General features: G+C 45.7%; 1 protein-coding gene and 1 non-coding gene across 10 annotated transcripts in view; both read left to right on the top strand.

The window, feature by feature from the left end:
• Nucleotides 1–27,487, top strand: part of LOC138981974 (progranulin-like) — a 44,405-nt gene that overhangs the window by 10,382 nt on the left and 6,536 nt on the right. For 3 of the 9 annotated variants that reach the window (XM_070355163.1, XM_070355164.1, XM_070355165.1), the window contains exons 3-13: nucleotides 722–829; nucleotides 2,343–2,594; nucleotides 3,444–3,590; nucleotides 7,299–7,324; nucleotides 7,988–8,093; nucleotides 11,099–11,229; nucleotides 12,008–12,116; nucleotides 12,761–12,885; nucleotides 15,672–15,777; nucleotides 18,574–18,710; nucleotides 20,044–20,149. In XM_070355163.1, coding sequence (XP_070211264.1) covers nucleotides 722–829; nucleotides 2,343–2,594; nucleotides 3,444–3,590; nucleotides 7,299–7,324; nucleotides 7,988–8,093; nucleotides 11,099–11,229; nucleotides 12,008–12,116; nucleotides 12,761–12,885; nucleotides 15,672–15,777; nucleotides 18,574–18,710; nucleotides 20,044–20,149 — 1,353 coding nt within the window. The other 6 variants (XM_070355167.1, XM_070355166.1, XM_070355171.1 and 3 more) reach the window with 6 other exon arrangements.
• Nucleotides 21,303–21,421, top strand: LOC138983406 (5S ribosomal RNA). Its single transcript, XR_011461142.1, has one exon. It is a non-coding gene; the product is annotated as a 5S ribosomal RNA (ribosomal RNA).

Genomic DNA, 27,487 nt, shown 5'->3' with positions numbered 1-27,487 from the left:
GAATAATGTGACTGGGTGAGACATGAAGCCTGTGCTGCGACTTCTGTCTTGTGTGTGGCGCACGTTATATGTCAAAGCAGCACCGCCCTGATATGGCCCTTCGTGGTCGGCTGGGCGTAAAGCAAACAAACAAACAAACAAACTCTAAATTGAACCCAAGGAAGATACTTATTCATTGATATAGTATGCACAACAATGAACACTGTACCCAGTTGATTCTACTGAAGAGTTCAGTGTTTGTGAATCTAAAGGTGACATATGTTTGCCCAGGGCAAATCTGTTGTTTTCAGCGCATCAACATTCTAATGTTTCCATTCATTCATATGGTGCACATTCATATTGATGGAGTCATTCTCCTTCCCAGTGCCCACAATGATGAAGCACCAAGCTTACTCAGTTCAGCTGTAATCTTCTACATTGCATTGCCTCGGCGGCATATATTTGAAATCATCGAGCTACAGGGGAATGATAAAACTGCTTTGTTAAACATTAAGCAGATGTTTTGGTACGCTCATGGTTGAGCTTACACTCCCCTTCGTTGTTGTGTTGTGTCGGGTTTTTAATTTACAGATAACCTAATCGTACAAGGTAAATAAACACAGCGGTTGAAAGACTGACAAAAGATGCTGTCGATGGAGTCTTGTTTTTGGGTTTAAATTATTATTAAGTATCATAAGGCTTGGCAAGTTGTTGGTATGGAAATATCTCACATATTTTGCAGTTTCGAGCGCAGAATATTTTGTGTCCAAATGGGGAAACCCAGTGTTCGGGGGCCACCACTTGTTGTCCACTGCACAATGGTCAATACGGCTGCTGTGATGGGCTCAATGTAAGTCTCCATATTTCTCTGTCAGACTTTAAACAGTTCTTCAGTAAGTTCTTTTAGGCATAGGTTTTGCTGTTGGTAGTTGCCAGCTGGTTAGTGTAAGGAAGCATTACAAAACTCTACAAACAACATCAGAGACCTACATGTAATAACAACAAATATGGTGATGTAACATATATTTTCATCAACGTTTTCTGAAGAGGGAAAGCATTCTTGAAGAGCTGTTTGTATTTAAATATCCATACTCTGTACAGTGGAGTAATGCCTTGGAGTTTGACTGCAGTGCATGTATAACATTATTATGTGCCACTTTTGAGGCCACCAAACATCTGAGAAAATTGAGAGGGACTCAGGGAGTCATAAGATGGAGCATAGACCAAATAGCCCGGACCGCCAACTCGTCACGTGACCCTTCGAGGTTACGACTCTCGACTTTCAGGGGCGCGTCGTGTCCGGTTTGAAAGGCTAGTGATTCGAGGACGGTGAAAAGAAAGCACGCTCCAGTTATTTGTGACAATGGGAGGTGACAATGAACTGGATTTTCCAAAACTCCAAACTAAACTTAACAAAACTCATCGAAAAACATGTTCCATATGCACTTTTGCTGAGTTTATTTCAGCATTTTCAGAACTTACCTCGGCAACCTCGTCCATGTTTACAATCGACACCGGATATCACATCCCCCTGATTTCTGAAAGGCTTGTAAGCGTAGGTTCCTAAATGCGAGAGGCCGCTACCTCGTAATAGAGAGAAAGAGCGGAGAGAGAGCTAGTTGGCGGTCCAGGATAAATGGTCTATGGATGGAGGTAGATTTACAGACATTATGATTAGGCCACACAAAAAAAAGTCTGTTTACGGTAACATTATAGGCACAAAAAAATAGGGTCGGTAGGTCGGGATTTTGTTTGTTTGTTTTTTTTCCCAAAAAACCCCATATTTTTAAGTTATTTTGCCAAAAAACAGACCCCCCATGCAAAAAAAAAGTCTACAGTTGCGCGAAAAAATAGGGTCGGTCGGGATACAGTAAACAGACTTTTTAAGAGAGCTCCCACTGTACGGGATACGGAAACAATATAAGCAAGGTAAGCTTGCATGGTGTTGCTGCATTATACACTGACACTGTTAATGAGACAGGTGTGGTTGACTTGGTCCCTGTATGTGTCCTGTAATAATGGAACACCCATTTTAAGAGAAAATTAGGTCTGAGACAGGGGGAAGTCTTAACATGGGGGTAAATTTACAGAGGTTTTGAACAGAAAATCTGGGTCTCAAAAAGGAGGGTGTCTTCAACTTAAAGGGGGGGGGGGAGGGTGGGTTCTCCTGTAGTGTAACACATGGACACAGTTTATGATACAAGCGGGGTTAACTCATCCCTGTAGGCTGTGTGCTGTAAAAAAACATTGGGGTTCCACTGTATGGAATAAAAAAAACCACATGTATAAGCAGAGTAGGTTTGATGCTGAATTGAACACGGACGCAGTTATTAAGACAGGCGTGGTTGACTGGGTCCCTGTAGGCTGCATGCTGTGCAGACGGCGTCCACTGTTGCCCTCAGGGCTACACCTGTGACGAGCAGCACGGTCAGTGTAAGTCCACTGCGCTCGGCATCTCGTTCACCTGGGTGGACAAAAAGGTGGTGCATGCACACCCCGTGCTCAAGGCCACGCTCAACGTGACCTGCAAAGACAAAACAACGTGTGAGGCGACCGACACTTGCTGCAATGCTACAGGGGCTCCTGGAAAAATGGGGTGCTGCCCCTTGCTTCATGTGTGTATTGACGTTTTGACACCGCATGTTTTAACGCCTAGCTGCAGCTTTTGCTATTAAGTGAAGAAAAAATAACAGTTTGTAGAATGCGGAGCGAAAGTTCAAGTCTGAGTTAAGGTCAAGTATTATGTCTATTTCTGTTAGGCAGGATTCCCATGGTCTTATTGGAAATGTTTTGCACTGTTACTACCTTTTTTATCTGTTGCTTTGCGTAACAGAAAAAAGATGTTTGTTTCCTAAACAGAATACAAATTCAGTATGTTAAATCTTAGCTATGTATGCCTTTGAGTTTGACAGTAAAATAAAAGACATCGGTGGGCATTGGGAATCCTTTTAAACATTTAAAAAAAAAGGATTAGACAGCAAATGCAGTTTCAGAAACAGGAAAATGGTGTATCAAATGATAAAATGAACACCTCTGGTTCATACATTACTCTCAGGGTGGGTTCAGCAGGTGAATGTTGTAGTTGAGGTAGGGAAAACAGTGTTGATTAAAGGCACATTCCTTCTCGGGGAAACAGTTCAGTTCACCGTCTCAGATCTGGCCGGGCTTGTACATGAATAAGACCATTCCTCCACTTGGTTATATACCAAAAATCAACAGCTTGACTGCTTGCTGTGGTGAGTTAATTTCTTGGAAAGACACTTGTGGCTGTTACGAAAATAATTGATAAAGAATTCCCCCTGTGCACAGAGAGTACCCATGAGGTAGTTCATAGATTGTACTATGTGACCAAGTGGAGAGATGGTCTTGTCCCAAGTAAAAGCCTGGTCAGATCTGAAATGGTAAGCCCATGGTGTTTTCAAGAGGAGTGTGCCTTTAACTTAGTGGTCAACTGTTTGTGTCAGGCTGTATGCTGTGCCGACAAAGCCCACTGCTGCCCCGCTGGCACCAAGTGTGACACAGTTCACAGACGCTGCTTCAGTGCAGATGGAAACTGGGAACAGCCCTGGGTGGAGAGGAGAGGACCAGCAGTGCAGGAGACAGAACTCAAAGTAAGCGTCCCTTCTGCTAGGATGAAGACAGTGCAGAAGCCAGAACCCAAAGTAAGCGTCTCTTCTGCTAGGGTGGTGGCAAGACTCAGGGGCGTCACTTGCTCTGATGGTCAGATGTGTTCCGATGGTCAGACGTGTTGTCAGATGGCGGATGGATCGTACGGCTGTTGTTCGTTCGCTGACGTGAGTGGTCGTTTGACCCTCCCGCTTACCCCTCCTTTGTTCTCACCCGTATCTGCTTTTTTTCCCGCTCCAGTGCACTCATTCATCTTCCTTAATAGTTTCTTGAATTTATTGCTGCAAGGGCTTCTGGGTGTTATGTATATGAACTCTTCCATAGATAATGGTACATCCTTAAATACACTTTTTAACTGTTTTTTTATGGTTTCTGTTCATGATTTTAGTTAATGCTATTTTTCAAGCTGTATCTATAGAAGTCAGGAGCAGCTGCATGTGCCAAGAATCTCACAGCGCATGTCATGTGTCTAGAGCTAAGATTCAGCCTAGTTGCTTTAGACTCATAATTATGTTGTACATGTTGAAAAGAGTTGAAGGTGTTGAGTGTCTTCCAATCTGAGAAAGCTTGGGTTCATTTTCGTGTCATTGCCATTCTTCTAAGCTTGAATATGCTGCACGCTCAAGTTGATTTACTTATTGGATCAGTTCAGTTACTTAAATATAGCCTTGAGACCACTGATACTCGTTTACCCTTACATATGAATATGGTTCCCATTCATGTTTGACTGCACTTCCTCCTGCATCAAGATTCGGCACTGCCCTCACAGCTGGTATGAAACACACTTGATAGTGTCAAAGGCAGGTCTGTTTTTCGATTGACATGGATTGTTTTTTTCCCGAGGGTTTGCCTGTCTCATTAAGAGACTAGTCGCAGTTCAGACTGACATTATATACTCTTACTTTCACTTGTTGATCTACCGAGGCAAGGAAACCTGAGAATTACCTCAGAAAACAGCTAGGAAGTGAATTGCAACAGTTAGAAGGTACCAGTATCCTATTTAGAGCAAGCTGAAATTTGACACTGATAAAGTATGGTCTGTGGTAAGCCTCATACATTTTCTTTTCTCATGAAGTGATCCTTTTATAATTGTGACGCCACTTGTGTGTCATATGCAGACCTCGCACCTTAAAAGTTAATGCAGATTAATTTTCAGGATGTCCAGAGACATAAGTTCTGTAAATACTAAACTTAATTACAGTCGAACCTGCCCTGGCGACCACCTTTCGATTACGACAACCTTCCCATTACAACAACCCCAAAGAATCCCTGACAAGGTTTTTTTCTGTACGAGTTCTTCTTTCCATTTTGACCACCTGTCTGTGACAACCACTTTTGGTTGGTCCCTTGGTTGGTTGTTGCAGACAGGTTTGACTGTACAACACCCAGTGACATTGTTTACCTTCTTTTAGAATCACAACAGCAATTCTGCTGCTGTTTCAAACTCAAATAATGACCATCTCTTTTTGAGTCTTGGTTTGTAGCCTACCCCCCGCGGGTTAGGGGGAGTCCCATATTGGTTGGGACTAGAAAGAATTTACCCGATGCTACCCAGCATGTCGTAAGAGGCGACTAACGGTTCTGTTTCTTCTCTTCTTTTGTCTTATTTCTGCCTTACCAGTCCTTTCACCTATATTTCCTTCCAAGAAAACTCTCCCTACTATTCCCTGCAGTTTTCCAATTCTTTTCTTGTTGTCTTATTTCTACCTGACTGGATCCATCACCTTTATTTCACTTACCAAAAGTCTTCTTTTCCACATCCTTATTTCTCTGCACCCCGCATGTCGTATGAGGCGACTAACGGATTCTGTTTCTCCTTTAACCCTTGTTAAGTGGTTCTTGTATAGAATATAGTCAATGTTTGTAAAGATTTTAGTCAAGCAGTATGTAAGAAATGATTAGTCCTTTGTACTGGAAACTTGCATTCTCCCAGTAAGGTCATATATTGTACTACGTTGCAAGCCCCTGGAACAATTTTTTGATTAGTGCTTTTGTGAACAAGAAACACTTAACAAGTGGCTCTATCCCATCTCCCCCCTTTCCCCTATCCCATCTCCCCCTTTCCCTCGTCGCGATATAACCTTCGTGGTTGAAAACGACGTTAAACACCAAAGAAAGAAAGAAAGAAAGAAAGAAAGGTTTGTAGCCTTTCTCCGCTGTGCTTCACTCTGTCTTGTTGGTAGTATGTATATTCTATCCTAGTGTGTTCTTTACACTCAACCTTGATGACTGGAAGAAAAATGAACATTGGTTTTGACCTTAGCACACTTCATCCTGCTGTGTCCATTCACTCAGTCTTGGTTTTTCTCATTTCAAGTCTTGGTGTGCTCATTTCAAATCATCTAAGTGTGTTGTGCATTGACCAACAAACCATGTCCCGGTGTGTTGGCTTTACCTATTCCAAGTGTGACAGCTCATACGTCATCCCATTACTCCAGCACACCCTATGAGTATGGTGTGTCGGCTTACCTATTCCTGGTATGTCAGCTCGCACGTCATCCTGTTATTCCAGAACACCCTATGAGCCTGGTGTGTCGTCTTACCTATTCCTAGTGTGACAGCTCATACGTCATCCCTTTAATCCAGTACACCCTGTGAGCCTGGTGTGTTGGCTTACCTATTCCTGGTATGACAGCTCATACGTCATCCCGTTACTCCAGCACACGCTTTTAGCCTGGTGTGTTGGCTTACCTATTCCTGGTATGACAGCTCATACGTCATCCCGTTACTCCAGCACACGCTTTTAGCCTGGTGTGTCGGCTTACCTATTCCTGGTGTGACAGCATCCCGCACACTTAAGTCTGGTGTGTTGCTGTCATTTCAACATGGCATTTAATGTCAGTCGGGTGAAGTTAGTGGCATGTTCTGATGTCAACAGGCTATTTGCTGTTCCGATCACGTGCACTGCTGTCCCCACGGGTGCACGTGCAACTATACCAAACATGGCTGTGTTGGCAGCTGGGTTGTGCAGGAATGGTGCAAAATCAGGCACACAGGTGAACTAAAGGCGCGTTCTCTTCTTTTCTTGTTGTCTGTTGCTAGTTCTGTTGTATGTGTGCTTTGTGTGTGATCGCACAGAGCCTGTGAATGTTTCAACTTATTCTTTTTCTTGCGTGTTCTCTTTGATTTGCAGAGTGGATCGTTTAAGTTCTTATAATTTAGCTTGGTTTTCGAATTACATGTAATATTTTGTGTTATTGATCGTTACACAGTGTTACTCCCAGCCTCAAAAGGCCAGGGAGCGGGATCGAAAATATATAGGTCCACATGTCCTGGCCCTGTCCTCTTGGTTATAGGAAATTGACCACCAGAAGACGTCCAACAGGTCAAAACTGTCCGACAGCTGACAGCCCAGGGGTCTGACCAATGTGTCAGATCAAAAAAGTATGCGTCAGTGACAGAAGAATGAGCTCTGGGAACAACACTGTATTGTTCTGGATGTTTTATTGCTTATTGTTAGTGTTACAGCATTAACCAAGGGCTGATTCCTGGAGCTACCTGCTTGGTCAACTAAAATGACACCTTCAGTTTCAGGTGTACAGAATAATTTAAAGGACTCTGATTCCAACAAACATGTCTATTTCTTGAAATGACTTTCTCTTGGTTAGTGGTGGCACATGGTAAAACCATATACTGATCTACAAGTAATGTTGTGTAACTTTTTTTTACTCTGTATTCTTTTTGTATTTCAGGTTGACACATCTTCAGCTGTGACAAGGTACAGTAGGACTTTATCAGTCTTTTTTAGTGCATGTGTTTTAAATGCCTGGTTTTTTGTCACTGAAACAAGGCAACTACTTTCACAGTGATTGAGGAAATAGTTAAATTTGAATGAGCTGGCAAGTGAAATTAAGGAAATCAGTTAATATAATGCTGCTATTATTTAATCTGCTTTTGTCAGGTATTTGGTGAACATTTGTGTTTAGGGCATCATGCAGTATGTATAGAGATTATTGTAAAAATGGGTTTGGGTTTGCTTGGGTTCAGTTTCAAGTTCCTGTGTACTGCAAAAATAGTAACTATGACAACTGCATAACAATATATTTGCAATGTCAGTAGTAACAGCACCAGGAGCATTGCAAAAACAAGCATACATGACAAATTCCAAAAATAAAGTTTTTCAGGGTTGTGAAAGTGTTATACACTTGCTTTCAGTGAGGCAAGTTTTCTATTTGTCCTCTCTGTTCACATATTTCAGACACACCCCTTGCTAATGACTAGCCTTTAATGTCACGTGGGAAAGTTTGACTCGTACAAGAGTATTCACTCGTTCACAACCTTTACATACCCAACAGAGTTATTGCAGAGTTATTTGGGGAATTCGTCTAGTGTAACAATAAATAAGTAAGAGAAGTGATGAGTGGCAGTGGTGTGTGTGCAGCCCCGTGAAGAAGGTGGTTTGTCCTGGGGGTGGGTCGGAGTGTCCTGACGGCAACACCTGCTGTGAACTGGCTTCTGGGAACTGGGGGTGCTGCCCCAAACCTAATGTAAGTGTGGACTTCTTCTACTTCTTGGTTCATGGGCTGAAAATCCCACGGCTTTTATGTGTATGATCGTTTTTACCCCGCAATTTAGGCAGCCATACGCTGCATGCTTGGTATTTCCGTGTTTCTATAACCCGCTGAACTCTGACATGGATTACAGGATTTTTTTCAGTGCGCTCTTGATCTTGTGCTTGCGTGTACACACGAAGGGGGATAAGGCACTGGCAGGTCTGCACATAAGTTGACCTGGGAGATTGGAAAAATCTCCACCCTTAACCCACCAGGCGCGGCCGGGATTCGAACCCACAAGCTTCCGCTGAGGAGGCTGATGTCTTATCCACTAGGCCATTGCGCCCGTCATAAGTGTGGACATGTAGGGTAGTGGGTACATATTTATATTTATATATTTGAAGACAGCAAGATGGCTGGCTGTAGTTGTGCTGGCTTTAAAACCGTTTTGTCGCTATTGGCATGCCATTGGTTTAGATCGTGGGTTCGGCGAGGGATTTATTTCTCAAGTCAACTTTTTGCAGACTTTCCTCGGTGTCCGAACACACCTGTGTGTACGCATGGGCATGATACAGATCCCAATTTTACTGTGAAAGTTAAAGGGATTGCAAAACACGAACGCACACATGCAGGAAAAAGAAGAAAAAATGGGTAGCGCCACTTCATCATGGAGAGAGTGATCCGAAATTTCATGAGGGAAATATCACAGGACTAAACAGATCACCTTACCTGACTTTTTTGTTCTTGTTTATTGACATTAATCCAAAAACAAAGAGACTGCCAACGTTCCAAAATTCAGAATCTAAAAACAAGAAAGGTAGGTTGTTGGAACGTTTGTTATTGACAAAACAATACATTCACAGATATTTTGACCCAATTCATTCGCTCGGCTTCCTGACGAGTGGGCAAAAACTGATTCTATCAAGATAAGTTTTGTGTGAATATTTGTTTGTCTGTTCACTTAAAAGACCGTTGGGTCAAAATGTTTGAATGTATTGTTTTGTCAATATATAACAAACGTTCCAACAACCTACCTTTCTTGGTTTTTTGATTCTGTTTATTAGCGTGTTAATTGTTTAAATGTTAATTGATGTTTTCCTGTTGTTGCTTTCAGTTTGTACAATCAAAAGATAAAGTGTATTTCAAATTTCAGTTTTTCTATACGGGTGAAAAACTGAGATGGTATCATTAATAGCAAGTTTCTGTTTCCATGTCCCATTGTGGGGTTCAAGTATAGTTTGGGTATACACAAGTGTATCAACATGTATTTCATTCTGTCCACCTTATCACCAGTGCCATGCAAACGTTATTTAAACAGCTTTAAGCAACACTTCTATAACTTCTAAATGCATTGATCCTAAAAAAATGTTGTCAACCCATATTACAATTAAAATCAAAATTGAAATGAAAGAGAAAGAAATCAGCTGTGTTCTAATGTGTATGTCAAAAGTTCATCAGTGCAAGCGTGTTAGACAGGGAAATGAAAGATTATTTTGCTAAGCTGGTTTTGGCCTATTAAGTATTGGAGAAGATTTACCCTTTGCTTAAGTGCAGTCTAATCTGGGTCGTTAGGTTTCATATTAGAATTAATTAGCCGTTTCACTTTGGGCAGGTAAGTTAGACTTAAAGGTCCTTGATTTGCTTCTTTTCATATCATGGAGTATCTTGTCAGTGGTACATGTGTGTGTGTGTGTGTGTGTGTGTGTGTGTGTGTGTGTGTGTGTGTGTGTGTGTGTGTGTGTGTGTGTGTGTTTGAGAGAGAGATCGAGATACTACTTGTAGCTGTTTGTTTGAGCACAAAAATAAATTTTTTCTATCTAGCATTTATTTGAGAGAAGCTTGATGCATTGGGCAGTTATAGTCTTGAAGAATTTGTTGCTCTGGGTCTTACTAAAAGTAATAGCAGGTACATTTAAAACATGTTTTTGTGTTCCTGGAAAGCAGTAGGTGGGTTGTTGGCAAAAGTAAAGCTCAGAATTCCAAACTCAAAATCTAGTACAGTGGAACTCTTTTAATTTAAGACCTTCACAAATCAGGTCTTAAGAAGGCAGGAGTCTTAAGATGGAGGCAGGTTTACAGACGCTATATGAACACTCAGAACAGACAATCTGAAAAAGTAAGGTCTTAAAAGGGGGGGGACGTCCTACATTTGGGGGGGGGGGGGGGGGGGGGTATTCATTTTTATAAGGGGGTTTTCACTGTATAGGTATCAGTATCAGTATGTTTGTTGTATTTTGTATGCCACAGTAACCTGATGTCCATCTACAAAGTGGATGCAACTTTCATTCATGTGCTCTCAATCAGAGACACTGAGTGACAGTGACCGACTTCGAGCAGTGTGAAAAGTATTAAGAAAGTGCAAGCTGCAGATGATCTCTTAAGCTGCCTCCCCCCTCCCTGTCTGTCCAGGCTCAGAGCAGATTTGACTGGTTCATGGTCTAGTTCATGTGTACTTTTGTCACCACACTTATAAATGGCCCAGTTTAACTGTCAATATCCCAGATAGTGAGACGTGGTGGACAACAACTTGCTTAACTTAATGGGGTGTATACTGGAAACAATTTACTATTGCTGTGCATCACTGCAGGAAGAAGTAAAGTTTTGTAATAGTTCACTTTAATGAATTTTGATTTTGTGTGTGATCATTTTGATTTTGTTTAATGGTAATCTTTTTGTGTGTGTGTGTCTAGTCTATGAACTTTTCTTCTCTTCCTTTTTGTTTCTTTTTTCACTCTCTCTATCGCCACTCAAATTTCCTCTCATTTCTCTGTAATTTTCCATTTGTGAGTGCAAGTAACATCATGTGTATCACTCAGTTTTAGTGTCGGCGACACATAGCAACAGCGCCTTTGACTGTTTCATCATAATGCAGTATGGCTGTATTCTTTCTGATACGTTTTTCACTTTGATGAAAAGCGGTAATAGGATACTGATGTTTACACACTGATACGTTCACATTTTGAGGACAAGTGGTAAGAGAATACTGATGTGTTACACAGGCGGTGTGCTGCAGCGACAAAATCCACTGCTGCCCGACATCCTACACCTGTGACGAGACGAGTGGTTCGTGTAAACCTCCTCAGGGGGAACTCTTCATTCCCTGGGCAGAGAAGAAGCCGGCAACTCCAAGGTTGGTGTATTAACTTCTTTCATGTGCAGGTATTTACTGGAGTCAGTTGTTTTCAACTTGTGGCTGTTAAGATTCAGCAGCTTCAATTTACACGGGTGGGATTCGCATTTGTATTGTTCAGATTTCTCTATCAGAATGTTTTTTTAATATTTTTTATATATATTTTTTACATATGTGATCTGGATCCGATTTTTATATTTTTAGTTCAGTGTTGGAGCAAATGTGGACTCCCTGGCATGCATTTCACTGCTATTTTGTGTGGTGCATATTTTTCATTGGTGATTCAAATGTGAAGTATTGCCCAAACCACTGTGTGAATGCAATCTAAGATTGTGCAAATGTTTTGTCAAAGTTGTCAGAGTTTGTCTCAGAGACTTCAACATATCAGCAGTAGAAAATTCATCGCAAAGTCACCGCCAGGCTTTGCATGTATCGTGTATCATTAAAAGCGGGGTTCCACTGTATCAATATTTAAAGTGGGGTTCTTCTTCTTCTTGTCGTTCGCTGTTAGATCGTCAGTCCGGACTGCAGGGCGAAACGTGCTGTCCTCTCCAAGTCCTCTCTGGGGCCGTATAGCTTCTTTTGTAGCGCTGTCTCCTCTGGCCAGGTGGTGTCCCTCAGAGCACTGTGGTATGGACAAGCCTGCAGGATGTGCTCTGCTGTCTGATTCTTGCCACACAGACAAAGGGGCGAGGGAACTAGCTTCAGCTTTGTGGCCATATGATGGTTTAGTCTGTGGGGTTCTACTGTAAGGCTAAATGGTTTGCATTGTGGTCAGGGTGTCTGGCGGCTCAGTGACGTGTCCCGACGGCAAGACGCAGTGCGCCGATGGACAGACGTGCTGTCAGGAGGCCAGTGGACAGTATGGCTGCTGCCCTTTTCCTCAGGTGCGTACAAGTTGTGCTTGTAAAGCTCTGTCCTTCTGTTACATTTTGAACTATGTTTTTCAGTGTGTTTACATGTGTTAAGTATTTTTATTAATTTCCAAAAACAGATAGACTACTAACGTTCCAACATTCAAAATAAAAAATATTTATGGACAAATAATTATAAATTAAATGTTCCAATAGTGTTCTTGTTGTAAGGCCAAAAAAGAGAGTGTGTGTTGGTGAGTGAATTAGCTTGCATGCTGGTTGGTTGTGTGGATTTTTCTCACAAGTTATATTAGCAGTGCATATTTGGGGTGACATGGTTTTCATCTAAAGTGATGCTAATTTTGAATTACTGTTGTACTTTACTTATTTGGATAAAACAATTTTATTCACACAGTTTTGTTTCTCCTAGTTATGCAACATGTGTGATGGTTGTCCAACATTTTTCACAGTAAAACATCTCTTTGAGACACTGACTAATGCTCCTTCTGTCTACTGTAGACTTACTTGGATACTCTATGTGTGTGACTTACTGGGATACTCGATGTGTGTGACTTACTGGGATACTCGATGTGTGTGACTTACTGGGATACTCGATGTGTGTGACTTACTGGGATACTCTATGTGTGTGACTTACTGGGATACTCTGTGTGTGACAGGCTGTATGCTGCAGCGATCATAGCCACTGCTGCCCCAGCGGTTTCTCATGCAACCTGAAGGCCAAGAAGTGCGAGCGCGGACAGGAGTCGGTGTCATGGAATGCCAAGCAGCCTGCTGTGCCCAGGTCAGGCTTGGAACATGCATGGTGTTTATTAACACAAAATATGTACAGTGGAACCCCCCCGCCCCCCCCCTTTTAAAACCTCCACAAATCAGAGAAAATCAGGTCTTAAATAAATGTTGCGCTTACACAAAAGCTTTTATGATGGCATGGGACTATTGTTATTTTTGCCTAGAGGGGGGATGGGATAATTATGGGAACAGAGTACTGGGTGGCCGAGTAGTAACGCACTTGCGAGAGGTTGCGAGTTCGACCCTGGGTCAGGGCGTTAGCAATTTTCTCCCCCCTTTCCTAACCTAGGTGGTGGGTTCAAGTGCTAGTCTTTCGGATGAGACGATAAACCGAGGTCCCTTCGTGTACACTACATTGGGGTATGCACGTTAAAGATCCCACGATTGACAAAAGGGTCTTTCCTGGCAAAATTGTATAGGCGTAGATAAAAATGTCCACCAAAATACCCGTGTGACCGTATAATAGGAATAATAGGCCGTGAAAGGTGGATGCAGCTCCTAAAGGCAGTCGATCTACTGGCCGATGTGAATGCGTGATATATTGTGTAAAAAATTCCATCTCACACGGCATTAATAGGTAACATGCGCCTTGAGTCGCCTTGTGTGGTGAAATACGTGCGCGATATAAATCCTCGTAAATAAAATAAAATAAAAAACGCTCACGCTGGACCCAAGTACTCTTCAGACTGGCTCGCTCCCCCAGTATGAAAGTTTTTGTCTTGTGCACGTGGATTTAAAAAAAAAAAAAAAAAAAAATTATTCATTTATAAAACATTAAAACGTTCATAATAAACAATAGTAAACAAGAATTTAAAAAAAAAAAATAGACCGCTCATGCCGAGAATCGAACCCATCACTTTGGCCATAGGCGGACGTGCTTTCCACCAAGCCACCAACTCTGACAATTTTGCCAGTGAACTCAAATGCCTAGGGTGCTAACTTTGCTCGTTCAGGTCGCGTAGCACCCGAACTGTGAGTGGCACACGCACGCAAAGTCGCTGGCTGTTCTATTAGCCGAACAGCAGTTCTATCCCACCGCGAATTGCGCCCACCGCTAAGAGTCGTTTTTGTGGATTATTTCGCATTTAGGTCCCAGGTAACATTATGAAGTTTTAATACGATCAATCGGACCTATTATCAAGTTAGTGTATCAACTTTTGAACTAACTGCGCCCAGTAGTTTTCCAGCAATAAGCTGTTAAGTCGAGACGGACAGATACACAATTAAAGTCTGTTGGACCCTAGTACTGCGTACTCGGGGATAAAATAAATAAATAAATAAAAAGTACAGTTCAGGTCACTCGCTAGACAATGCTTGACGGCGAAACGCCAACATTTTCACTCTGCTAGCCTGCTGTGCCATGGTCAGGCTTGGAACCTTGTGTTTATTTGTGCAAAATATATACAGTGGAACCCCCCTTTTAAAATCTGCGAAAATCATGTCTTACAAAGGAAGGGGTCTTAAAAGGGGGAAAACTAAGAGGCAATATGAACAGAAAGTCAGAAAACAGTCTTAAAAGGGAGGGAGTCTTAAATTGGGGGGTCTTAAAGTGAGGGTTCCTCTGTACAGCACAAGACCACCTGAGAAAATCATGCAGGTAATAATTAAAAGGGAGGGAAGTATTAAGATAGAGGGAACTCTGAGAATGGAGGTAAGAATGGAGGCAATTTAACACATTAATTTTATTCGCAGATGATCAAGGAAAGTAGGGTGTTTTTTAAATTGGGGGAAATCTTAAATGTAGGGATCTTATATATTGAGGGAGTTGTTTTTTGTGTTTTTAGTGTGGTTTCTTTTTCATGATATTTGTGTGATGTTCTTGTGAGAAAATGATTTACTATATTAAAGTTTGGTTGATGATTTTGTTGTTGTTAAAGATCAGAGCGATACTGAGCCAATTTGACCGAAGCCTATTTAATTTAGCTGTACAGTAGCATCTGAAGTTTGATCAGTGCTTTTGTGAACAAGAAACAATTAGCAAGTGGCTCTGTCCCATCTCCCCCCCTTTCCCCGTCGCGATATAACCTTCGTGGTTGAAAACGACGTTAAACACCAAATAAAGAAAGAAAGCATCTGAAGTGTTTTTGGGCTGTATGTTATGGAGATGGTGATATTTTCTTTGACCACCCTACCAGCATTAAGTGTCGTAGCTCATGTGTCTTCTGGGGGGAGAGGGAGTATATTCTACTCCAATACTTATCTTTTGGGGGGAGTGATAAGTACGATAAAGTTGAGTGTTTTGTTCTTATCTCGACGTCTTGTGTGAAAAGATGTTACTACTGAACTTTTTAAAGATCGGTACAGTAGAACCCCCTTAAATGCTTGTTAATCTTTTAACAAAGAACATGCACCAGCAGTTGTAACGTGTGATGACCGCTAGGACTCTTGACCATGACTGGGGGGGCTGGGCTAGCTCAGTTGGTAGAGTATTGGACTTTTGATCTTAGGGTCACAGGTTCGAATTCCAGCAGGGACTGACACAGGTCAACTTTATGTGCAGACCCAGAGACGGCATCCATGCACCCCCCCCCCCCCCCCCCCCATCTCCATGTCACCACAGTGGCTCGTAAAAGACCTTGGTCATTCTGCCATAAGTGCAGATGGCTGATTACACCTAAACACGCACACACCTGGGTAGCACCACTCTTGTTGCTGCTAGCTTTCCACTGGGAGGAAGCAACCCGAATTTCCCAGCTTTGTGATAATAGAGTAAATGGAATGAAAAAAGAAATGTGATGACCAGTTGGACTGTTAACCATGACTGTGTGATGTGTGCAGAATGCCCAGCACCGTCGTGTGTCCTGGTGGCCAGTCCCAGTGTCCTGACGGTCAGACGTGCTGTCAGAATGACCAAGGACAATACGCCTGCTGTCCTTCTCCCAATGTGAGTCCTCTCTCACCCAACAGCTCTTAAAATTCAATTCAATTCAATTCAATTCAATACAACTTTATTATCTGAATGTGAGACAAAGAGACATTTTTGTTTTGGCTTGTATACACAGATATTATATCACTCTCAAAACATATAAATAAGCACATAAATTCATCTGCACACACATATCCTAAACCACATACACCCATACCCACGCCCTCACATACATATCCACATACATGCACTCATGTGTCCATTATTAATTATAAATACATTAAATTACATATTCTTACCCCAATTCTCATAAATGCATTGACTTCAATCTCACATGCTAGATGTCGAAAAACTACTCAAATTACCTGCCTAACAAACAATTCAATTCAATAAAAAACAAGAAGGGCAAAGCCCATATGTCTCACATGCTTGACCTTGACCTTTACTTGACCTTCAGGGTCAAGGTCAAATAACTAAACCTAGCAATGACATCATACACTAAGAACTGCTTTACACATTTTTCCTACCAAAATACATGTGACCTTGACCCAAGGTCAAGGTCATCCAAGGTCATGCAACACAAAGCTGTTAATTCAAGACATAGGAAGTACAATGGTGCTTATTGGCTCTTTCTACCATGAGATATGGTCACTTTTAGTGGTTCACTACCTTATTTTGGTCACATTTCATAAGGGTCAAAGTGACCTTGACCTTGATCATATGTGACCAAATGTGTCTCATGATGAAAGCATAACATGTGCCCCACATAATTTTTTAAGTTTGAAACAGTTATCTTCCATAGTTCAGGGTCAAGGTCACTTCAAAATATGTATACAATCCAACTTTGAAGAGCTCCTGTGACCTTGACCTTGAAGCAAGGTAAACCAAACTGGTATCAAAAGATGGGGCTTACTTTGCCCTATATATCATATATAGGTGAGGTATTCAATCTCAAAAACTTCAGAGAAAATGGGAAAAATGGGAAAAATAGCTGTTTTTTAGACAACATTTATGGCCCCTGCGACCTTGACGCAAGGTCAAGATGCTATGTATGTTTTTTGGGGCCTTATCATACACCATCTTGCCAAATTTGGTACTGATAGACTGAATAGTGTCCAAGAAATATCCAACTTTTCCGGACGGACGCCGGGACGGACGGACGGACGGACGGACGACTCGGGTGAGTACATAGACTCACTTTTGCTTCGCATGCGAGTCAAAAAGGGCAGGTCTCACCAAAAGAAAGGCGAACAGGTAAAGGCCCCCCCAAGCCCATAACGTCACAAAGACAAGGGCTAGGGAAAGCCAAGTGAGCAGACGAATTCCGCACGTCTGACGTGTGTCGTCGAAAGTCGAGAATGATTATTCCGGATGCCGGCGCTCACGTGGTGCGCGGTGGGTTATGGGTAACCAGGTGGGACAGGGCATAGCAACGGCTATGGCGTCTGTTTTTAGCTTGGTTACCACCCTTGCAAGGGCAGGTAATTTGAGTAGTTTTTCGACATCTAGCATGTGAGATTGAAGTCAATGCATTTATGAGAATTGGGTAAGTATATTAATCAAATGAAAATGTACTATTGAAATTTTCCATTAAAATTGATTTCACAATTAGTTAACCTAAATAGGCCTATAAGAGGATATGAAAATGTCTTCATTAAAATCTAAGCGTGTTGTAAGCAGTAATCACTTCGTACTGTAAGAGATAGTCAAACAAAAACTCCTCAATTTTAGGCATAAAAAACTTCTGACCAATTTTACATGGAATATACAAAGACAGAAATCCGAAAAATATGGGTTTTTTCAATTAAAGCAAGTATGGTTACATTTTTGGAACGTTTAATTCAGGACAAAACAAAACATTCAGTCAGGGCTTTCTTGACAGACTTCATGCAAGCTTTCAGTCGTAAATCGTGGCCTACTTCTGTAAGTTTGAGCAAAGGTATTCATTTTGCTTTGTGCGACTTGTTTTTACATTCAGTGAAGTTTTGACTAAATGTTTTAACATAGAGGGGGAATCGAGACGAGGGTCGTGTGTCTGTGAGTGTGTGTCTGTGCGTGTGTGTGTGTAGAGCGATTCAGAGTAAACTACTGGACCGATCTTTATGAAATTTTACATGAGAGTTCCTGGGTATGATATCCCCAGACGTTTTTTTCATTTTTTTCGATAAATGTCTTTTATGACGTCATATCCGGCTTTTTGTAAAAGTTGAGGCGGCACTGTCACACCTTCATTAATTGATTGAAATTTTGGCCAAGCAATCTTCGACGAAGGCCGGACTTCGGTATTGCATTTCAGCATGGAGGCTTAAAAAATAATTAATGACTTTGGTAATTAAAATTATTTTTTTTATAAAACGATCCAAAATTACTTTTATTTTATTCTTCATCATGTTCTGATTCCAAAAACATAAGTATGTTATATTCGGATTAAAAGCAAGCTCTGAAAATTAAAAATATAAAAATTATGATCACAATTAAATTTCCGAAATCGTTTTAAAAACAATATCATCTTATTCCTTGTCGGTTCCTGATTCCAAAAACATATAGATATGATATGTTTGGATTAAAAACACGCTCAGAAAGTTAAAACGAAGAGAGGTACAGTAAAGCGTGCTATGCAGCACAGCGCAACCGCTACCGCGCTAAACAGGCTCGTCACTTTCACTGCCTTTTGCACTAGCGGCGGACTACGGTCATTGTGAAAAAATGCAGTGCGTTCAGTTTCATTCTGTGAGTTCCACAGCTTGACTAAATGTACTAATTTCGCCTCACGCGACTTGTTTCTTCTTCTGATTGATGCTGTGCTGCTTTCAGGCGACCTGCTGCAGCGATCATGTTCACTGCTGCCCTCAGGGCTACAAGTGTGACCTGGCCACCAAGACTTGTGACCACAGCCTTTCCCAGCGCTTCCCCTCAGTCCCCATGCTGACAAAGGAACCAGCAATTGTCAAGTAAGGAACTCGTCTCTGTGGCGTCTTGTCTTTGTGGCGTCTTGTTCATGGCATGGAGTTGTACGGTGGAACCCCCCTTTTTACCCCCAGGACTTCTAGCGATTTAACACTTCTCCCCTTTTAAGACTGTTTTTTACATTTAGGCAAGTTTTGACTAAATTTTTTTAACATAGACTGGGAATTAAGACGAGGGTGGTGGTGTATGTGTGTGCGTATCTGTGTGCGTGTAGAATGATTCCAAGAAAACTACTGGACCGATCTTCATGAAACTTTACATGAGAGTTCCTTGGTATTATATCCCCTCACTTGTTTTTCATTTTTTTCGATAACTATCTTGATGGCATCATATTCTGCTTTTAGTGAAAGTTGAGGCCGCACTGTCACGCCCTCATTTTTCAACCAAATTGATGACAATTTGGTCAAGCAATCTTCGACAAAGGCCTGGAATATGGGATTGCATTTCAGCTTGGAAGCTTAAAAATTAGTTTATTAGTTTGCTCATTAAAGTTGTCATTAAAATCACATTGTATTCTCCATCTTCTCCTGAATTCAAAAATATATAGATATGTCATGTTTTCTCTAAACATGTTCTCAGAATGGAAGGAAATAGGTGCAGTAAGTACAACGATCGCATGCTTCACGGAGACGAGCGTGACCCGCTTTGGTCCTTGAGTTAGCTAAGACTATCTGCATGTAGTCTCGGCGATGACTGTATTTTTAATTTTTATTGATCTTTATAGTTTGATAACGACTGACTAAATGTTTTTATATTGCTTCATGCGACTTGTTTTTGTTTCCAGATGTTCTGTTAAAATCCTTTATTACCTCGGTTCAAGACTGGCTACTTTTTAAGATCTGATTTTCTTGGGGGGGGGGGGGGAGGAAGGGGGGGGGGGGGGGGGTAGAAGGGTAGAGGGATTGGGAATTAGTGTCTATTCTACTCCAATAGTTATCTTGTTGGGGGAGTGATAAGTATGATGTTAAGTGTTGTGTTCTTATCTCTTCACATGCTGAAAGATATTACTACTGCATTTTTCCAAGATAAGAACATAATGATTATAGTAATAATAATAATAAGTCACTTTTCCATAGCGCAAGTCCCGATTCACGGCTCCAAGCACTATACAATTTCAATAAACACACAAGCACGCACGCATACACACACACATACAAACACACACACACACACACACACACACACACACACACACTCACACAAACAACACACACACACAAATAATGGTTGTTTATCTTTGAACAAAGAACATGCACCAGCCATTGTAACATGTGATGACCGGTTGGACTCTTGACCATGACTTTGTGATGTGTGCAGAATGCCCAGCAGCGTCATGTGTCCGGATGGCAAGTCCCAGTGTCCTGACGGTCAGACGTGCTGTCAGAATGACCAAGGAAAATATGCCTGCTGTCCTTCTCCAAATGTGAGTCCTCTCTCACCAACATCTTTTTAAAACGAAAGTTTTAGGCATTCAAAAGTCCTAACCAATTTTACATGTAATTTACAAAGACAGAAATCTGAGAAAGATAGACGGCTAACATTCCAAATCAAGATTCAAACAAGTCGCGTAAGGCGAAAATACAACAGTCAATATAACACTTACCTCGACAGTACTATTCTTGCACATTATCTATTATAGGCCGAAAAAATTGGACAAAACGCTGAGTGGGTACAATTATCTCCCATAACCATGCGCCACCGTGGATCCCAAGCACTGTCCGAGTGCTTCCCCCTTACAGGATGTAGGTGGCGCGTCCTCTTTCTTTTTTCGCGCGTGTCAGACCGGCTGTGTTTCTGCTACGCTCCCGGATTATTTTGGACTAAGAGGCTCCTTTTCTGTGTGGACTATCACCTGTTGGATTATTGTGTGTTTTTCCACTTCTGGCTTGAGGCTACGTTGTGTTTCCTTCAACTTGTGCCTCCGTTTTTGTGTGGCGGACTCGGCGTGCCTCCCGTCCTACTTCGTGGTGACCGGTCGTCTGCTTCTCGTTTCGCCGCATTCACTTGAGTATTGACCTAAATTTTCTTTGAATTTTGTTAATTCTCGGTCTTTAAGGGTACGTACAGGGCGAGGTAGGATGTCTCGTCCTGTTTTGGGCTCTGGTTCTACGGAACCAGAGTCTGCCGGGGGCAACCCTTCTCCGGGCGCCCAGCGTCATGTTTTACGCACGGAGAAGGGGATCTTTCGGCGCTCCGACTCTCCCTCCCCAAACGCTTTGCGTTTGCGGCGAGGGAGGGCGGAGAAAGCCTGTTTGAGCAAGCTCAATGCGAGCTTGCTCAAACAGGCTGGGCTTGAGCCTGGGACTTCGGGCGGGGCTGCGCCGTCGAAGGTTCGGGGAAGGTCGAGGGGAAAGAAAAAGCTTCTTTCTCCTTCTCCTTCAGTGGAACAGGCTTCCCCCCCTTCGACGCCGTTGTCCGGCCCTCAGTCTCAGGCTTCAGCTCCTCCCGGTTTCAAGCCTGGGGGGAAGGTTTCCTTCTCCCCCCTGGCTCGAATCCGGGGGCAGGTCGATTCCCAACCCTCTTTGGGGGTTGGTGAATCCGATCTAGGGGCTACTGGAGAGACTCAGGTTTTGACAGCCAACGGCCATACCACGTTGAAAACACCGGTTCTCGTCCGACCACCGAAGTTAAGCAACGTCGGGCCCGGTTAGTACTTGGATGGGTGACCGCCTGGGAACACCGGGTGCAGTTGGCATTAAAATCTTCCTTTTCCGGTGCCTCTCCTGTGCCCTCCTCGGTTTCCACCGCTGTGGAAGCCAGGAGGGACACGGGTCCTCCTCTGAACTCCCTCGCTGGGTCGTCTGCTGCTGTTTTGACAGTAGTTTCGGCCTCCTGGGGGGGGAGATCGGAGGAGATGACGGGGTCTCTGAATTCCCTCCCCGCTGGGGTTGGGATGCGAATTGACCCCGTTCAGGGCGGTCCTGTGGGGGCAGGGGTTTCAGGCTTCGTGCCTACGACCACTGCTACTACGGTTCCCTCTGACGTCCGTGTGACTGGTGGCTGTCCCTCTTGAAACGCTCCGGCCGACTAGTTACTGGACGTGGAGGTGTTCGACAGAACGTGGTACTTCTGTCGAATGGTCAGGGCGACGGGAACATTGTTTCTGTTGCTCAGACCGACACCTCCGACCGGACCGTCTTGACCCCACGCCATTCCTTAGCGTCTGGTGTTCGGGTGACGGATGGTCCGGACCAAGGGTCCGGAACGTTCCAGGCTTACGGGTCGGGATCGAACCGGACCCACGGGTCCCGACTGGACTTGACCTCCGGGTTTGGTCCGGACGGGACCCATGGTACGGGACCGTACCGGACCTTAGGGTCCGGTGCGGGACAGTACCTCTGGCCCTTGCCGGACCCCCCGGACCTACGGGTCCGGATGGTACGGTACGGGACCAGTGGTTCGGTCGGGACCGGACCACCCGACCACCTCTGTTGGTCTGGGTGGTCTGGCACCGAACCGGAACACACCGGACCTACGGGTCCGGAGGGTACGGTACCGGACCAGTGGTCCGGTCGGGGCCGGACCACTCGACCACCTCTGTTGGTCCGGGTGGTCTGGCACCGAACCGGACCATGCCGGACCTACGGGTCCGGATGGTACGGTATGTCCACGTCCGGACCGAGCCACCCGAACACTTCTGTGGGTACGGATGGTTCGGTACCGAACGGGACCTCCGGATGGTACGGGACCGGACCGAATCTACGGGTTCGGATGGTCCGGTACCGGACCACCCGACCACCTCTGTTGGTCCGGATGGTCTGTCACCGAACCGGACCATACCGGACCACCGGACCTACGGGTCCGGATGGTACGGTAGGTCCACGTCCGGACCGAACACTTCAGTGGGTACGGATGGTTCGGTGCCGTACGGGACCTCCGGATGGTATGGGACCGGACCACAGGACCGGAACACCGGACCACCCTACCGGATCGGTCCGGACCACCCGACCACCTCTGTTGGTCCGGATGGTCTGGCACCGAACCGGACCTACGGGTCCGGATGGTACGGTATGTCCACGTCCGGACCGAGCCACCCGAACACTTCTGTGGGTACGGGTGGTTCGGTGCCGAACGGGACCTCCGGATGGTGCGGGACCGGACCGGACCTACGGGTCCGGATGGTCCGGTGCTGGACCGGTGGTCCGGTCCGGACCGGACCACCCGACCACCTCTGTTGGTCCGGATGGTCTGGCACCGAACCGGACCATACCGGACTTACGGGTCCGGATGGTACGGTGTGTCCACGTCCGGACCGAGCCACCCGAACACTTCTGTGGGTACGGATGGTTCGGTACCGAACGGGACCTCCGGATGGTACGGGACCGGACCGGAACACCGGACCGGAACACCGGACCACCCTACCGGACCGGTCCGGACCACCCGACCACCTCTGTTGGTCCGGATGGTCTGGCACCGAACCGGACCTACGGGTCCGGATGGTACGGTACGTCCACGCCCGGACCGAACCACCCGAACACTTCTGTGCGTACGGATGGTTCGGTGCCGAACAGGACCTCCGGATGGTACCGGACCTACGGGTCCGGACCTACGGGTCCGGATGGTCCGGTGCGGGACCACCCGACCACCTCTGTTGGTCTGGATGGTCTGGCACCGAACCGGACCATACCGGACCACCGGACCTACGGGTCCGGATGGTACGGTGTGTCCACGTCCGGACCTAACCACCCGAACACTTCTGTGGGTACGATGGTTCGGTGCTGAACGGGACCTCCGGATGGTACGGCACCGGACCGGACCACCCTACCGGACCGGATCGGCACCCCCGACCGGACCGGACCATTTCTTTTCTGATCAGACCCGATGGGTTCCTGTTCAGTCTATAAATGGCGGGGGTTCGTTGGCTGGGCTGACCCAACAGTCGCAGGGTTGTTGTTTTTCTCCCCCTTCGGCTGCTGGAGACGTTTCGTCTTTGGGGCAGGGGTCTTCGCGGCCTCTTGCTTCTGTGGGCGTTTCTTCACAGCCTGCTTCATCGCTTTCGGCTCTTCCCCCTCAAGCTCCCTACACTCCTGCTTTTGAGGAGTTGTCGGGAAGTGAAGAGGAGAGTGAGTCGGAGGACGATAGGGAGGAGGATCAGGGTCGCCCTGAGGTTAACACTGAACCTCTACCCTTGCCGGTTTCTGATGGAACTTCCGAAGCTATGCTTCGTACTTTCCAACAGTACATGACAGACATCACGCGGCGTCTTGACGTCACGGATGCCTCTCTTAAGCGTCTGTTGTCTAGTGTTGACACACAGGACGTGGACCCGGGGTCTGAGGACGAGAGGCAGGAGGCTCGTCCTCGCACAGCTAGAAGGACGTTTGAACAGTTTCAGGACGTCCTTCCCTGAGACGCCCTCTCGTCCTTTGAGTCCGCTTCGGCCCGGGCGCGGGAGGCTCACGCCGCGTCTGCCGGCGGCTCGTTTTATGAACGATCCGGCCGCCGGCAATTCGCGTTCCACCCTAGTCTAAGTGCCACGGTGGAAGCGGCAGCACATCGCCTGAGGAGTACAGATTCACGTGCAAACGCGACCTATGTTCCTCGGGAGGACGCGGGTTCAGTGCCATGCTTTCCTTCGGGAGGCGCACCTCCACTGTTTCCTCGTGTCCAATCTGTTTCGTCCCTCCCTTTTCCCTTTGACTCTCGAACTCTCCCTTTCCAGACTTCGAGTGTTTAGGGTGGGGCTGACGGTGATGTGTTCGTTGGGGAGGTGCCTTCGGTCAAGAAGGTGGAACTGAGCTCTGCTTCGTTCCACAATCTTGAGGCCACCGTTTCTTCCACAGTCGAGGCCCAATCACAGGCCTTGACATGGATGAGCACGCTGTCCACACTGTTGGACCCTCCCGATCGGGCAGAGTCCGATTCCACTCGGGTCCTTGACACGGTTCGAGTGGATCGGGCTTTGCATGCCGTGCGATCGTGCGTGACGTCTGCGGCAGAATTGGCCATTGGAACACGGGTCCACTTTATTGGCCCTGTTCCGTGATCATTTTCTGCCTACTTCTATAGTGCCTCCGGATATGAGGAAGAGTCTGAGGAACACGTTTCCTCAGCCTTCTTCCCTCTTTCATCCGGACACTGTTCGTTCTGTGGTGGAGTCCACACGCCAGAGGAACACTGATTCTCTGATGGTTGGCCTCGCTGCTTCGGCGACGGCGGCGGGGAGTAAGAGAAGTGCTACAGTCACCTCCAGCTCCCAGCCTCAGAAGAAGAAGAAGAAGCCAGTTTCACTGCCTCCTTCTTCCTCCTCTTAGGCGCCTGTTGCGTTCCCAAGCAAGACGAAGGGTGCTCAGACAGGTAAGGGGAAGCAGCACCACCAGGGGGGGTGGTCGCAAGCCTGCGCCTGCCCGCCAGCAGAATTTTCAGTGAGTCCCGGCCCTACGTTGACGCCCCCTCAAGTTGCCCCTCTTTCGTCCGTCGGTTCCCTTTTTTCGGGCCCGCGGCATGTGGGGCAGACTGGTCTCCAACCAGTTTTTCTTGAGGGTGGTGTGGTCGGGGTTTTCTCTACCGCTGTCGTCACAACCTCCATTGTCCGCTCTACCTTGGACGTTCCCCCCTCCTCGAGAGCCTGCCAGATGGCAGGCTCTTCAGGACGAGGTGAACTCGTTGGTCGAGAAGAAGGCGGTCTACCCCCTTTCTCAGCCTTCTCTGGGGTTCTGCTCCCGCCTGTTCACCGTCCCCAAAAAGGACGGCCGGTTCAGGCCGGTGTTGGACCTCTCCACCTTGAACTTGTACCTTCACAGGTGCAAGTTCAAGATGGAAACCCCTTCGTCGGTCCGGTTGGCCATCCGGCCAAATGATTGGGCCATGTCTGGGACCTCCAGGATGCTTACTTCCACATCCTGGTGGCCCCGGGGTACCGACATCTGCTCCGGTTCGTTTGGGAGGGCACGGTGTTCGAGTTTCGGGCCCTCCCATTCGGCCTGTCCTTGGCCCCTCTGATTTTCAACGGGGACAACAACACCACATGCTTAGCTTACCTTCGCCACCAGGGGGGCACCAATTCTCGGTCCCTCTCCCTGTTGGCGGAGGAGATTCTGCTCTGGTGCCAGACCAATCAGGTCCGGATGTCAGTCCAGTTCGTTCCGGGGAAACTGAACGCCCTGGCCGACATTCTCAGTCGGGGCGATCAGGTTCTCTCCACAGAATGGACCATCGCTCACAACGTTCTACAGCGTCTGTGGGCAAGGTGGGACCGTCCTCTGATCGATCTGTTCGTAACTCGATTCAGCGCTCGGCTTCCCAGGTACGTCAGCCCCTTTCGAGACATGAATGCGTTCCACTTGGACGCATTCACTCTCTTGTGGAGGCTCCTCGATGCTTACGCCTATCCCCCGACATCTCTGATTCCGAGGGTGCTGGCAAAATATCTGCAGGAACGACCAAGACTGATTTTGGTCGCGCCTTACTGGCCAACAGCTCCGTGGTTTCCAGATCTTCGCGGTCTCACCCACGTAGACCCTCTACCTCTGGATCTGGACGGGGGAGGTCTGCTCCAGCCTCGATCATGCCTCCCTCATCCACGTCCAGAGAGTCTGTGCTTGACCGCATGGCTCTTGTGCGCTCCAAACTGCTTGCACTAGGATTGCACAAGAGTTCAGTAGAGTTTTCCTTGAACGCTAAGAGGCGATCAACTAATCAGCTCTACGACTTACGCTGGAGAGCTTGGGCCACCTTCGCCTTGTCCAAGGGGATAAAGCCGCTTTATCCCTCAACACAGGACTTGGCCAACTTCCTGGTGGAAGTGTATCAAAAGAAGAGTCTTTCTTCTAAGACTCTTCTTGGATACAGATCTGCCATCGCTTCCACGATTGCGGCCGCTACTGGTCGCAGAACTGAACACTTGATCAGGTCCTCCCTCATCGCTAATGTCCTTTCGGGTATTAGCAATGCAGCGGTGTCTAAACCTCGGGTTTCATTTCCCAAGGGGGATGTCTTTCTGGTCCTCAAACTCCTGCGTAGCAATGAGTTTGAACCCCTGGCAGGCATCAGTATCAAGTTGCTGATTTCAAGACTAATTGTTCCTCGTCGCTTTAGCCACTTGCCGTAGACTCAGTGGTATTCAAGCTTTGAGTGGCCTGGACTTTGACATTGAGTTCACCACACAGCAGTGGTTGCTAGCATGGTCACGTCAGTCTAAGGTATGTTTCTTGGGTATATTTTCTTTTACGGTAGTACTGTTCGAAAATTGCCTGGGTATCTTAATCCTTGGATTTAAGTGATTTTGATTAAGGAGTTTAATACTCTACATATCACCCTCACACCACTCTGGTATTCTGTGCAAGAATAGTACTGTCGAGGTAAGTGTTATATTGACTGTAAGGCTTCTTTTTAAGCCTACTGTCTATATGATACTTACCGAGACAGTACTATTAGAGTTTCCCTCCCGCCTCCCCTCTTGATATGTTATGGGCTTTTTGAGGGTCTGCAGCTCATAAAGAAAGAGGACGCGCCACCTACATCCTGTAAGGGGGAAGCACTCGGACAGTGCTTGGGATCCACGGTGGCGCATGGTTATGGGAGATAATTGTACCCACTCAGCGTTTTGTCCAATTTTTTCGGCCTATAATAGATAATGTGCAAGAATAGTACTGTCTCGGTAAGTATCATATAGACAGTAGGCTTAAAAAGAAGCCTTACATTAAGTCAAGCTGTCGAACTCGCAGAATGAAACTGAACACACTGCAATTTTTCACCAAGACAAGACAGGTTCGTCAATCCACGCGAGAAGGAAATCGTTAACTTTTAATGTGCAAAACGA

The sequence above is a fragment of the Littorina saxatilis genome, linkage group LG12, assembly GCF_037325665.1.
Source record: "Littorina saxatilis isolate snail1 linkage group LG12, US_GU_Lsax_2.0, whole genome shotgun sequence".
NCBI classification, from domain to species: domain Eukaryota; kingdom Metazoa; phylum Mollusca; class Gastropoda; order Littorinimorpha; family Littorinidae; genus Littorina; species Littorina saxatilis.
Note: the sequence above shows the minus strand (reverse complement) of the source record. Positions and strands in the feature narration are given on the sequence as shown.